Source organism: Bos grunniens, chromosome 14 (genome assembly GCF_055505025.1).
Source record: "Bos grunniens cultivar Pamir isolate PY7600 chromosome 14, Bosgru_T2T1.0, whole genome shotgun sequence".
Lineage (NCBI taxonomy): Eukaryota > Metazoa > Chordata > Mammalia > Artiodactyla > Bovidae > Bos > Bos grunniens.
In genome coordinates, this window is record NC_141178.1 from 27,420,404 (window position 1) to 27,433,695 (window position 13,292).

The 13,292-nt window shown below is 38.6% G+C and overlaps 1 protein-coding gene across 2 annotated transcripts in view; it reads left to right on the plus strand.

Moving 5' to 3' along the window:
• Positions 1 to 13,292, plus strand: part of PKHD1L1 (PKHD1 like 1) — a 177,573-nt gene that overhangs the window by 144,522 nt on the left and 19,759 nt on the right. The window contains exons 68-72 of one of the 2 annotated variants that reach the window (XM_086335355.1): positions 356 to 521; positions 3,008 to 3,240; positions 3,427 to 3,594; positions 8,599 to 8,756; positions 11,528 to 11,663. In XM_086335355.1, coding sequence (XP_086191481.1) covers positions 356 to 521; positions 3,008 to 3,240; positions 3,427 to 3,594; positions 8,599 to 8,756; positions 11,528 to 11,663 — 861 coding nt within the window. Of the gene's footprint in view, positions 1 to 355; positions 522 to 3,007; positions 3,241 to 3,426; positions 3,595 to 8,598; positions 8,757 to 9,939; positions 10,092 to 11,527; positions 11,664 to 13,292 lie in introns of those variants that run through there. The other variant, XM_086335356.1, reaches the window with a different exon arrangement.

A 13,292-nucleotide genomic window follows, 5' to 3' on the forward strand; every position in this document is an offset into this window, starting at 1 on the left:
TGGTCTTACCCGACACGTGGGTCGCCTGGTAGCTCAAAGAGTAAAAAGTCCTCCTGCAGTGCAGGAGACTCGAGTTTGATCCCTGGGCCAGGAAGATCTCCTGGAGAAGAGAATGGCAACCCACTCCAGTATTCTTGCCTAGAGAATCCCAAAGACAGAGGAGCCAAGTGGGCTATACAGTCCATGGGGTTGCAAAGAGTCAGACATGACTGAGCGACTAACACTTACCTGACACGTAAGAGCTCCGTGTTCAAGGTAGTGTTAAATGACATGTTTGGTGCAATAGATTTGAAACAAAACTGATTCGACACTTTCTCTACAGCAGATTATCATTTTCCTATTATTTTTGTTTTAGATACAACATTTGTTGGATTTAAAAATGTTTGTTCAGGTGAAACTAATGTAATATTCATTACTAACCCTTTAAATGAGGATTTACAGCATCCAATTCATGTGAAGAACATACAGCTGGTTGACACTACTGAACAATCGAAAATATTTATCCATAGGCCTGATTTAAGGTAAAATATGTGAAAATTAAGCTTCTTCTTCCCTGTCATCACAGTTTTCCATTGTTTTATTTCCCTGCCATAGACCTGAGAAAGTTGCTGTATTTAAAGTAACTGTTCATGTCTATGAAATTTTAATCAGCATTATGAAAGTGTCTAATATATCTATGCCTTCAGGTAAGTTGAAGAATCTAGGCCTTATTATGTATATTTTCCCATGCTTTTCTGCTCGTGTATCATAAATAGCACCATCTTTAAACATGAAAGATAACAGACTGAGTCCAAAGTGTATTTGTACATTAAGATCTCTCTGTTAATAGTCATTAGAAATGAAAATCATGTCTATCATTTCTTCTCTTTTCCTTACCTCTTTTATTTCCTTTTGCTATCCAAATATCTTATTATGTGCACCGCAGTGTATATTTGGAAATTAAATGAGAATCATTATAATCATTGTGATTGAGAATATGAAGAAACTTTGAATGATGATTTTTTTTCAATCACAAAGGTTAGTTGGTGTCAGAATATTTCTAGAAGTTGAACCACTTAGATCCTAAGTCTTGAAAGAATATAGCCAGTAACTTCTATTCTTCGTTAAGATGGACAGACCAGGAATTTAGATATAAGAAGGTACTGGAGGAAAGAAAATTTCCATTAGAGCTCTTTGACCATTTTTAGTACAGAGAGAAGACAAGAAATAATGCTAATTAGATAGACATCTTTTCAGAGAAATGCAGTATTTCTTAATTAGTTTGATTTCATCTGATCTTATTTTGATGAAAACCCAGTATCTCCTCAATAACTGTTAAACCAAAGTGTTTTTTGGCTCACTGGAGGCTCCCCTCTCCTAATAGCTAATAGGAGCTATTAGCTCCTATTTAGTTATCATTGAATCTTTCATATTTCATATATAACTTTAATATCTAGGTCATGGAGAAAACATTATGTTTTAAAATATGTCTTTGAATTTTATGCTTTTATTGGGATACTGTTGGCACAGTCCCAGATCCCTTTTACTAGGTAGCTCATCTAGCCCTCAAATGCTCTACATGTTGGCCAGTAATGACCTGCATTTGCCTGCTTTTCCAGAAGATTATTCAAACAGGAGTAGTTCTGAGAGGCTAAAGCGCTCCCTACTACCACCTTCTTGCAGTCCATAAAAAAAATGATTAAATTATACAAGAAGAGGTAGAACCCCTCTGGGTGTAATTCATGATCCAGAGGTTCTCTTGAGATCAGATTGAAGCTGGTATGTAGACCACAGTTGTTCCCCTTTTCTTTCCCTTGCTGTATATGGCTTCTCTCCTTTGCTCTTCTCTCCTTTCCTTATTGAGAACTCTCTTTATAACTCACTTGAACAAAAATCCGCATCTCAGGTTCTGTTTCTTTGGAACCTGAAGTAAGATGGAGCCCTACACTATAATGTAAGAGTGCTACTGGGCACTCTATTCACAGACTTGCTCACAAAAACACTCTGCACACACTTGAACACAAAGAACACATAGCCTACAGAAATGCTTATTCAAATCATCTCCAAAACTAATAGAGGAAGGAATAGTTTATAGTTTCATGTCTTTTTTAGCAAAAAGCTCAGGTCTACTAGATAGTATTTTGTTGTTGTAACTCTGGAATAAATTTTATTTCCCCATTGTATATATCATATAGTGTAAGTATACTATATACCATGTATATACAATGTCTAGTACATTGCAAATTAAGCGGCCGTTTTTATTATTATACCTAATAACAGTCAACACTCCAAGTGGCTCAAGATGAAAGCAGAATACCATCTATCATTGAACTGCATGATGGGATTATAGTATTTCATCTCTTACGGTTTGGATATCTACAGAATGGTTATTAAAATATGTAGCATAAAAATTATAATTTAAATATATCCGCTTGTATATACATAGACAAAAGCCTACAAGAATAAATATATACTAATCTATAATTGTTGATGAGCCTAAAAACTTGGGATAGAAAGGTAAAGTGGACTGAGATTTTATTAAGGATTTATTTTATAGGAAACATGCAGTACATTTATAATTCTTAGAGAACCATTAAAAAGAAGAAAAGGAAGGTAAAAATATAAAGATTTCCCTGCCAACACAAGGATTTTATATGTCTGTACTACTGAGTAATTTACCTACTCTTTGAGCAGTGTTAATATATTTTGAGCAATGCACAAATATGAAATGTATCATTCAACAAAATATAAAATAGCCAAATGGAATTTAATTTTTTTCTCACAGATATAAATTGTCCTTTTGAAATGTTAATGAATCACAATAATAGACCAAGTCAATACAATGGAAAAGCATCATTACAATGCTAATTATATATGCTACTTGGTCCCACTTTGAATCCTTTCTGAAATAAGATTCAAACAATGTTGTGGTACTCTAATCAAATATGCAACTATATTTTAATGCTCTCCAGAAATAGGGAGTTTATACTAAATCTAAATATTTATGCATTTCACCTTTTCTCCACAGTAAGGTGAATCCATCAGATTGTGTAGATATGGTTTGTGATGCCAAAAGGAAATCTTTACTTAGAGATATGGATGGCTCCTTCCTGGGGAATTCTGGTTCAGTGATACCTGAAGCAGAATATGAATGGAATGGCAATAGCCAGTTTGGAATTGGAGACTATAGAATTCCTAAGGTGATGCTCACATTCCCAAATGGAAGTAGAATTCCTGTCACTGAAAAAGCACCTTATAAAGGTTTGTTGGCTCTTATTCTGTTAGTCTTCAGGTTCATGGAACAAAACATTTTTTATTTTTAATGATTGATGTACTCTAATGTATATTTTGCACTTATTAGTCATATGTACAAGCAAAAGATAATATGTGAATGCTTTTGTAAGGAGATTCTGTTTCATTTATAAATGTGTTTTCTACCATTTCCAGGAATCATTAGAGATTCAACCTGTAAATACATTCCAGAATGGCAGGGTCATAGGTGCTTTGGGATGGAATATGCAATGATGGTTATCGAAAGCCTGGATTCCGACACAGAAACTCGAAGACTCTCCCCGGTGGCTATAGTGAGCAATGGTTATGTTGATCTCATTAATGGTAGGTATTCAATGTAAATCAAATAGAGTTACTCAAAGCATTCACTCTTTATTAGATTCATGGACATATCTCATAAATTATCTGTCACAAAGAACTAGCAAACATCTGAACTTCCTTGCCTTCTGATTGTAAGAAAGATCTAAGGAAGGTAAAGAGACTTGACTCTTCAGCAGTACCCCTCCCATTAGAAAGCAGGCAATGACTCTAAACTGACCGTTAAAAGAAGAGCAGGCAGGTTATGCCTTGAGTCATCTTTATAGGTATGAATGTGGACGGAGGAGCCTGGTAGGCTGCAGTCCATGGGGTCGCTAGGAGTCGGACACAACTGAGCAACTTCACTTTCACTTTTCACTTTTATGCACTGGAGAAGGAAATGGCAGCCCACTCCAGTGTTCTTGCCTGGAGAATCCCAGGGACGGCAGAGCCTGGTGGGCTGCCGTCTATGGGGTCGCACAGAGTTGAACATGACTGAAGCGACTTAGCAGCAGCAGCAGCAGCAGTGGCATAAATACATTTAAGAAAAAATTGATCTGAATGTCTGCAAAAAACCCCCAATTTTCCTTACATAAATTAAAAAACGGATAATGTGTTATTTGTAATACTTGAGGAGGAACAGTGTCAACCTACACCTTTCATTTTCATGAACCCTTGGAAGATTTAATCTTGAATCAGTGAGTTGTGAGGTTTTTTGTTTGGCTTTGGTTTTTGTCCATCCTGATTTCTTTGACTATGAAGACTATCTTGTCAAGCTCCAGAGTCTAGGTCCCTTCCATTCTGGCCCTTGTTGGCTCTCATATAATGGAAGGCAGTGGTCTCCTGAGGATTCAGATCAACTCTGGTGTCCAAGAGTTTTTGAATAAACAGGTGACGTTCTAAAAGCTACTTAAAACAGAGGGCAAGGACTCATTATATATCCCTGAAGTGGCATTGGGGGCTCAAATATTAGTCCCTAATCGTGCTTTTAGAGTCTTTGAAATGCTGAAGGGGCACATAACCAGGATCAGAAAGATCTCTCTGTCCTGACAATGTCACAACATATACCAGAATATTCTGAAATTCCCAAAAGAGCCAATACCCTACAAGTTCATTTTTTTACCTTGTTGAAGAGACTAGAATAAGCTATGTCAGCTCGTTGATTTTAACTCGCTCCACAATTCTGCTCTGACATATAATCTGCCTGGTTTCTATGACCTACAGTCAACCCAGTTTCAAATTCTACCTTTCAGATTTATAAAGCAGAGAAATCATGGAAAGAATTTTAGACCAGTAAGTGACTAATGAAAAGGTTTACAAATTGCTCTGTTTTGTATGAGGAAAGATTTTATTCTTCTTATTTTTATATTTTGCTTTTCCTGAAAGACATTACAAGTTTTGCATTTATAATAGTGATATGACATTTCTCTTTTAAATAAATTTTAAAAAGTGACTGTCTAAGGGTAAAGAACCCACCTGCCAACGCAAGAGACATGAGATGTGTGTTCGATCCCTGGATTGAGAAGATCCCCTGGAGGAGGTGATGGCAACCCACTCCAGTATTCTTGCCTGAAGAATCCCATGGACAGAGGAGCCTGGCGGGCTACAGTCCATAGGGTCACAAAGAGTTGGACATGACTAAACTGACTTAGCACACATGCACGTCAGTTTAATGAGAATATAGTTTCAGTTCAGTTCAGTTGCTCAGTCATGTCCGACTCTTTGCGACACCATGAATCATAGCACGCCAGGCCTCCCTGTCCATCACCAACTCCCAGAGTTCACTGAGACTCACGTCCATCCAGTCAGTGATGCCATCCAGCCATCTCATCCTCTGTCGTCCCCTTCTCCTCCTGCCCCCAATCCCTCCCAGCATCAGAGTCTTTTCCAGTGAGTCAACTCTTCACATGAGGTGGCCAAAGTACTGGAGTTTCAGCTTCAGCATCATTCCTTCCAAAGAAATCCCAGGGCTCATCTCCTTCAGAATGGACTGGTTGGATCTCCTTGCAGTCCAAGGGACTCTCAAGAGGCTTCTCCAACACCACAGTTCAAAAGCATCAATTCTTCGGTGCTCAGCCTTCTTCACAGTCGAACCGTGACATCCATACATGACCACAGGAAAAACCATAGCCTTGACTAGATGGATCTTTGTTGGCAAAGTGATGTCTCTGCTTTTGAATATGTTATCTAGGTTGGACATAACTTTCCTTCCAAGGAGTAAGCGTCTTTTAATTTCATGGCTGCAGTCACCATCTGCAGTGATTTTGGAGCCCAGAAAAATAAAGTCTGACACTTTTTCCACTGTTTCCCCATCTATTTCCCATGAAGTGATGGGACCGGATGCCATGATCTTCGTTTTCTGAATGTTGAGCTTTAAGCCAACTTTTTCACTCTCCACTTTCACTTTCATCAAGAGGCTTTTTAGTTCCTCTTCACTTTCTGCCATAAGGGTGGTGTCATCTGCGTATCTGAGGTTATTGATATTTCTCCAGGCAATCTTGATTCCAGCTTGTGTTTCTTCCAGCCCAGTGTTTCTCATGATGTACTCTGCATAGAAGTTAAATAAGCAGGGTGACAATATACAGCCTTGATGTACTCCTTTTCCTATTTGGAACCAGTCTGTTGTTCCATGTCCAGTTCTAACTGGTGCTTCCTGACCTGCATACAGATTTCTCAAGAGGCAGGTCTGATGGTCTGGTATTCCCATCTCTTGAAGAATTTTCTACAGTTTGTTGTGATCCACACAGTCAAAGGCTTTGGCATAGTCAATAAAGCAGAAATAGATGTTTTTCTGGAACTCTCTTGCTTTTTCCATGATCCAGCAGATGTTGGCAATTTGATCTCTGGTTCCTCTGCCTTTTCTAAAACCAGCTTGAACATCTGGAAGTTCACAGTTCACATATTGCTTAAGCCTGGCTTGGAGAATTTTGAGCATTACTTTCCTAGCGTGTGAGATGAGTGCAATTGTGCGGTAGTTTGAGCATTCTTTGGCATTGCCTTTCTTTGGGATTGGAATGAAAACTGACCTTTTCTAGTCCTGTGGCCACTGCTGAGTTTTCCAAATTTGCTGGCATATTGAGTGCAGCACTTTCACAGCATTATCTTTCAGGATTTGAAAGAGCTCAACTGGATTCCATCACCTCCACTAGCTTTGTTCGTAGTGATGCTTTCTAAGGCCCACTTGACTTCACATTCCAGGATGTCTGGCTGTAGGTCAGTGATCACACCATCATGATTATCTGGGTCATGAAGGTCTTTTTTGTACAGTTCTTCTGTGTATTCTTGCCACCTCTTCTTGATATCTTCTGCCTCTGTTAGGAAATAATAGCAATGTGGCAAAAATTATGACAGTGTTAGAAGGATTATTGAAGCTTGGAATGTCTCTGCTAGGTGGAAAGAATAATTCCAAGATAAAATTAGTATATACCACTAAAGTTTCCCTCAATTTTATTTGTTTTTAAAATATGGCTTATGTTACTCTAAATTTTTTATTTTATGCATAGAAATGTCTGTGTCCAAAACCCACAAAGAAGGTTTATTTAAAAGCAGGATTTATGTTTTTGTTTTTTTAATATAAATTTATTTATTTTAATTGGAGGCTAATTACTTTACAATATTGTATTTGTTTTGCCATACATCAATATGAATCCACCATGGGTATACACGTGTTCCCCATCCTAGGATTTATGTTTCTAATGCTAAGGAATATGTTATGCTCTATTTGAGCTTCAGAAGTTTATATTGATGTAAAATTCAATCGAAGTTCAGTTATAAATATTGATAATTCCAAGCAAGCTAGGAAATTGAGCAAAACTAATGAATAAATACATCAGGAAAATTCATCATTCCATATCTCACTGCTGTGTATATATATAATCCCAGCCACTTTAAAACTGAAGTGCAATAGAGAAGTTTCTTACAAGTCATGTTACATGTGTTCTGGAAATGTCTGGATTCAGGTGAAATTGTCCACTTTCTTTTGGCTTTTGAGAGAGTTTAAGGGAGTGTTATTTTTCATGTTTCTTCTGTTTATGTATGATGTTGACCCTCCAATAGTACCTATCCTCATTCACAAAAATATTAAAGTAAGAAGGAATGTTAAAGGCAAAAAAATTAACTTAAAAGTTTGTCAAGTTAAGAAATTAACTAATGAACAAATAAGTGTGTGAAAGAAATAATACATCAGTGATTTGGACATTCAAATGTGTATGTTTTCTAGGTACAAGCTGTATTTTTAGCAAAGTAGCTCTGCTGGAGTGTATTTCTCAATAAATGGTTTGAGAAAGTTGTTTCCCCACCCAAAGTCACATTTCATAGGAGAAACAGGAGAAAGCATCAAGCATTTTCTTCCTCACTGTGGGGCCTGGACATGATTATTAAAATAGATATATAAGTAAACCTGCTATTTCCTTTAATAACCTTCCAATGCAGATCCTCAACATATTAATTTACCTTCTGACCCTGGGCTGTCTAAAAGTAAGGATAGTAGAGAGGGAGTTGCTTCCCTGCGTTCCTTTTCAAAAAAAAAAAAGTTTCCGTGCAACCCATTGTTGTCTGCTTAAAGTCCGTCAGGAGCCTTTATTTGCTGGCTGCACTGGGCCTCTGTTGCCACGCACAGATTTTTGTTGCTGTGCTGGGCTTCATCTAGTTGCAGCGAGCGTGGGCTGCTCTCTAGCTGTGGTGCCCAGACTCCCTGTTCAGGTGGCTTCTCTAGTTGTGGAGCACAGGCCCTAAGGTGCACAGGCTCAACAGTCGTGGTGCACGGGCTTATCTTCCCACCAGGGAACAAATCTGTGTCCCCCACATTAGCAGGTGGCTTCTTAACCACTGAACCACAGGAAAGACCCCTGCCTTCTTTTTTAAGGCAAGGCTTCAGAAATAGCTTAGATCACTGAATGGACATGTGGATGGATAATGGCTGTAAATGCTGAACTTGACCACTGCAATTTATTTTGAATGCAGTTACACTTCAGGCTTTGCACTAGTAATATTCATAATATGGAACATGAACTTTCATTTGTGTGGATGTAGGCCCACAGGATCATGGCTGGTGTGCCGGGTACACATGCCAGAGAAGATTGTCCCTGTTTCACAGCATCGTGGCTCTGGGCAAATCTTACGAGGTCTACTTCACAGGCACCAGTCCTCAGAATCTTCGACTGATGTTGCTTAATGCTGACCATGACAAGGTAAGGCAAGACAGAAATAATTTCTTATTTTATTATTGGTTCCAGGTGTACAGCAAAGTGATTGATTCAGTGGTACATATACACGTGTCTATCTGAAACTAACACACACTGTTAACCAACTATACTCCAATATAAAATAAAAAGTATTTAAAGAAATAAATGAAGTAATTATTGATAGGCATGTAAAAAATAATAAAAATTATTTCATTTATTGACTTTGTCAAGAAATGCACTTTATCATTCAGTAATTCTATGACGATTATTTCTGTTCAATTATTTCGAAGTAATTTATTTTAAAAAGTCTAAAAACAAACAGAAAAAAAGAATTACTGGGGAATCCCCTGGTAGTCTAGTGGTTTAGACTCGAGGCTTCTACTGCATGGGTCGGGGAACTAAGATCCAGCATGCCATACAGTGTGGCCAGAAAAAAAGAATGAATAAACTTAAAATCAAAGGCTTAAATAAAGAGTTATTGAAGTTATTTGCATATATATCTATCCGCTAAGGACTTTACTTCCTTCCCTGTCCTCTGGAACAACATCAGCCTTACAGCTCCTTTTCAGGAACCAGTAGGGTACCACTAAGAATACTGAGAATCCAGACAGCTTTATCAGCCTGAGAGCACACAGGAGTTCCCAACACCTCTCCACATAGGCACTGGCTTGTGCTGCTACATCTGAGGTGTGACAGTGAGCCCTATGATTTGTGTGATTAGCAAGCAAACCTGAACTTGTACATAAAAATACCATGCATCTAAAACCAGCCCCTTAGGATTATACTGTCATTCTTCCATGCTGCTGTTATTCATATATGTCAGGAATACACCTTTGGAACTTACTTCAGAGATCACAACACATTATCTAAAATATCTTCAATAATGTCAGCTCTTTGCTGTAAAATGAATTCAGCAGAGATAATTAACTTTATGCTATGTCAGTGGGAAAAGAGTATGAGGTTAAGTAGAAGTCTCATACTATAGATTTTTTTTCTGAGTATGAGACTCAGAAGTCCCAGAGTATCAGCAACTGATACTCATCAGTAATGAGTATGAGACGAGGCACAGAGAGGAGTAAGGAAAGGAGACACTTGAGAATGGCGAGAGCATTTCCATCCTCTCAGCTGCTCAAGATAAAACCTTGGAATCATTCTTTATTCCTCTCTTTCTTTCACATTCCTCATCTAGCCCATCTGCAAATCCTATTGAGTGTTCCTGCAAAATGTCCAGGATCTGGCCACTCCTCACCTCCAGTGCTTCTATCCAGCTTGAGCCAACATTATCTCCTCCCTGAAGTAACGCAGTTCCCTCCCAACTCCTCCTCCTGCTCTGACTTTGCCCCCTCTGTGGTCTGTTCTCAGTAACAGAGCTCAGTAACCACCAAGATACCTTCAAAAACACAGGTCAGAGCAGGCCACGCCTGTGCTCCAAATCCTGCAATAATTTCCCCATTGTCTCCGTACAAGAGCCGGAGTCCTCACGATGGTCTACAGGGCACCTAAGAATCTCCTGCATCCCTTAGCGCTCTGACTTCTCCTCCAGCCATCCTGTGCCCCTTGCTATTCCTCACCACACCAGACATCTTACCCTCTGGGCCTGCATTTCTGATGATGGTAAGTCTGCCTGGAACATTCTACATTCTACTCCCAACTTCCTCAACTCTCATTCTCCTTTGTAGGCCTACCCTGACCACCCCTCCCTGCTGGCTCACCCAGTTAGTCAGACTCTGATCTACCTTTCCTTTTTTTTCTATGGCACTTCTCACCTTTTAACATGCTTCATACTCTAATTTTTATTATTTCTATTAGTTATTGTCTCTCCCTATTCTAGAATGTAAGCTCGAAGAGGGCAGGGACTTTTGAAAGTTCCTAAAATAGTGCCTAAATCAGACAGGGACTCAATTTTTTGAGTGAAAGAGAATATTTTTGTGTAACTTATTAGATTTCTTGTAAATTCTGCCCCGCCTTTGCAAAAGCCAAGTCTCCTTACTTTATTTGATAGCATGAAATATGGGGAATGAACATGAAGGATGACCCACACTTAATCAGGATAGTTATTTTGACTGATTTTTTTGTTTTTTTTGTCTTAATAACAAAATTTTCTCAGAGATGAGCAGTGTTTTCAACATTAAGTACCTAATTTTGTGTGGTTGCATTGTACAGAAGAGCACTGCTAATGTTCCCATTTCCCCTGCCCCTGGAGTTGAAAGCCTGTGTTGAACATCATCTTTTAAAGGAATTCTTTCTTTAATTTAGAGGTTGTCCTCTAGTATTTTTTCTTACATTACTTTCTTTCCTATGAATGCATGCATGCTCAATCGCTCAGTCATATCTTATTCTTTGAGACCCTGTGAACTATAGCCCGCCAGGCTTCTCTGTCCATGGGATTTCCCAGGCAAGAATACTGGAGTGGGTTGCCATTTCCTTCTCCAGGGGATCTTCCTGACCCAGGGATTGAAACCAAGTCTCTTGCTTCTCCTGCATTGGCAGGCAGATCCTTTACCACTGCACCACACGGGAAGCCCTTCCATGAATTCACACGCGCCTTGCGTGCCTGCATGCATGCTGAGTCGCTTCAGTCATGTCCAACTCCTTGCGATCCCATATTGAATGTAAATCTGTGTAAAGTTTTTAGTTTAATATTTACCCTAAATCCATAAAACTTTGTTTTAATATTCTATGGAAGGCATGTATAAAGAATATTTTCAAAGTGCTAAATTCTAGTATTCTGTTTCATTGTTCTCTTTAGATGTAAAAATGTTGTTTATTTTTAATAGGCTGTTCTGGTAGGAATTTTTTTCCCCACACGTCAGCGTTTGGATGTCTATGTGAACAATACACTGGTCTGCCCCCAAAACACAGTGTGGAACTCCCAACAGAAACATTGTGAACTTACTAGACAACTATATACAGGTATTTGCTCAGAAAAATACAGCATACATTGTATATGTACTTAACGGTGTATAAAATTCTTCATAGTGTTTCATTATTAATGTTTTTAGTTCCTTAGCCCTTGACAAATACAAAGAAAATAAATGTTTACCCACGGTCCACCACACACTAAGATGTGTTCATTTAGAACATGTGTGCCCTGAAAGATCCCTTCTGATGGAATTCTTATCTATCTGCACACCTGCAGATAAATGTCTGTGTGTACCATGGCTATTCCTTTGCCCCAGGAACATTTATATGCTATGCATTTAGTTCAGTTATTCCTGCGTACAGAAGACATTTCGCTTAGAATTTTTACCCTATGTTTGCTTCACTTCTCTTTCGTAGAGGTCAGAACCTAACTTCATTGGTAGTCACCAGAAGTATTGCCGAGAAAGTTAGTATAACAGCAGTTGAACACTGTGAAGTAAATATGTGAAATAAACTCTGGATTTAAAGGAAATATATGAAAGAAGCTAACTTGCGGATTTACCAGTGTTGCAAAACTGGGATTTATCTCTGCTCCTGGAATTTTTTTTTGTTAAACATGGTCCTAATAAGCCCAGTCCACTCCTTTCTACGTGTGCTACTTATCATCATATTTTAGTTGTGCCCCCTAATCCTGGTTAATGATTACATCAATGTGTGCTGTAGATCATAATAGAAGCTAGACAGGAGAGTATGAATGAACAACCCATAATCATTACTGTCTATGAAGCAAGTCCTACTTCTACTAATATGAATAGCTGCTATTTCCAGAGACGTTGCTATGTGTCAGGCACTGTGCTAAGTGCTTTGTATATAATAACTCGCTGTTCCTATGTCCTAATAATAACCCTCTGAGGTAGGCACAGATGAGTAAACTGAGACACAGGGCAATGAAGTAATTTGCCAAGGTCTCTGTCTTAGCTCAGGCTGCCATAAGAAAACACCATAAACTAGATGGCTTAAAACAGAAATTTATTTTTTTACTATTCTGGAGGCTGTGAGATCAGGATACCATTATGGTCTGGTTCTGAATACTTGCAGATGGCTGTCTTCTCACTGTAATCTCAGGTGGCAGGGAGGGGCTGGGGAGAGAGCGTGAGCTCTCTGGTGTCCCTTCTTATAAGGGCCTTAATTCATCATGAAGTCCCCACCCTCACTTCATCTGAACCTAATTACTTCACAAAGGCTTCATCTCGAAATCCTGTCACATTGCGGGTTATGGCTACCGTAGGTGAATTTGAGTGGGGGGACACAATTCAGTCCAGAGCAATGTCAAAGCTGGAGGGGCAGAGCAAGGTACTGAACACATAGAGTCTAGCTCTATAACCCACGCTCTTTGTTATGCTCCTTGGCCTCCTTGTAAACCAGGAGAGTCAGTGTTATTTTTAGACACAAATGATTGCACCTATTTGCAGCTTAATTTTTATAAATTTCAACTCTTTTTTTAAAAAAAAAAGACAATACTTTTGATTCAAAGTACTCCATCATTCAAGTCAAGGAAATAGAATATCAACAGACAGAATTTAATAAATTGGTTACAGGGAATTGATTACAGAAGTTTGCAAAACAGTACCACCACCGCCCTTTTAGAACATTTTTTTCTGAAATAGCATTGTTTTTAGA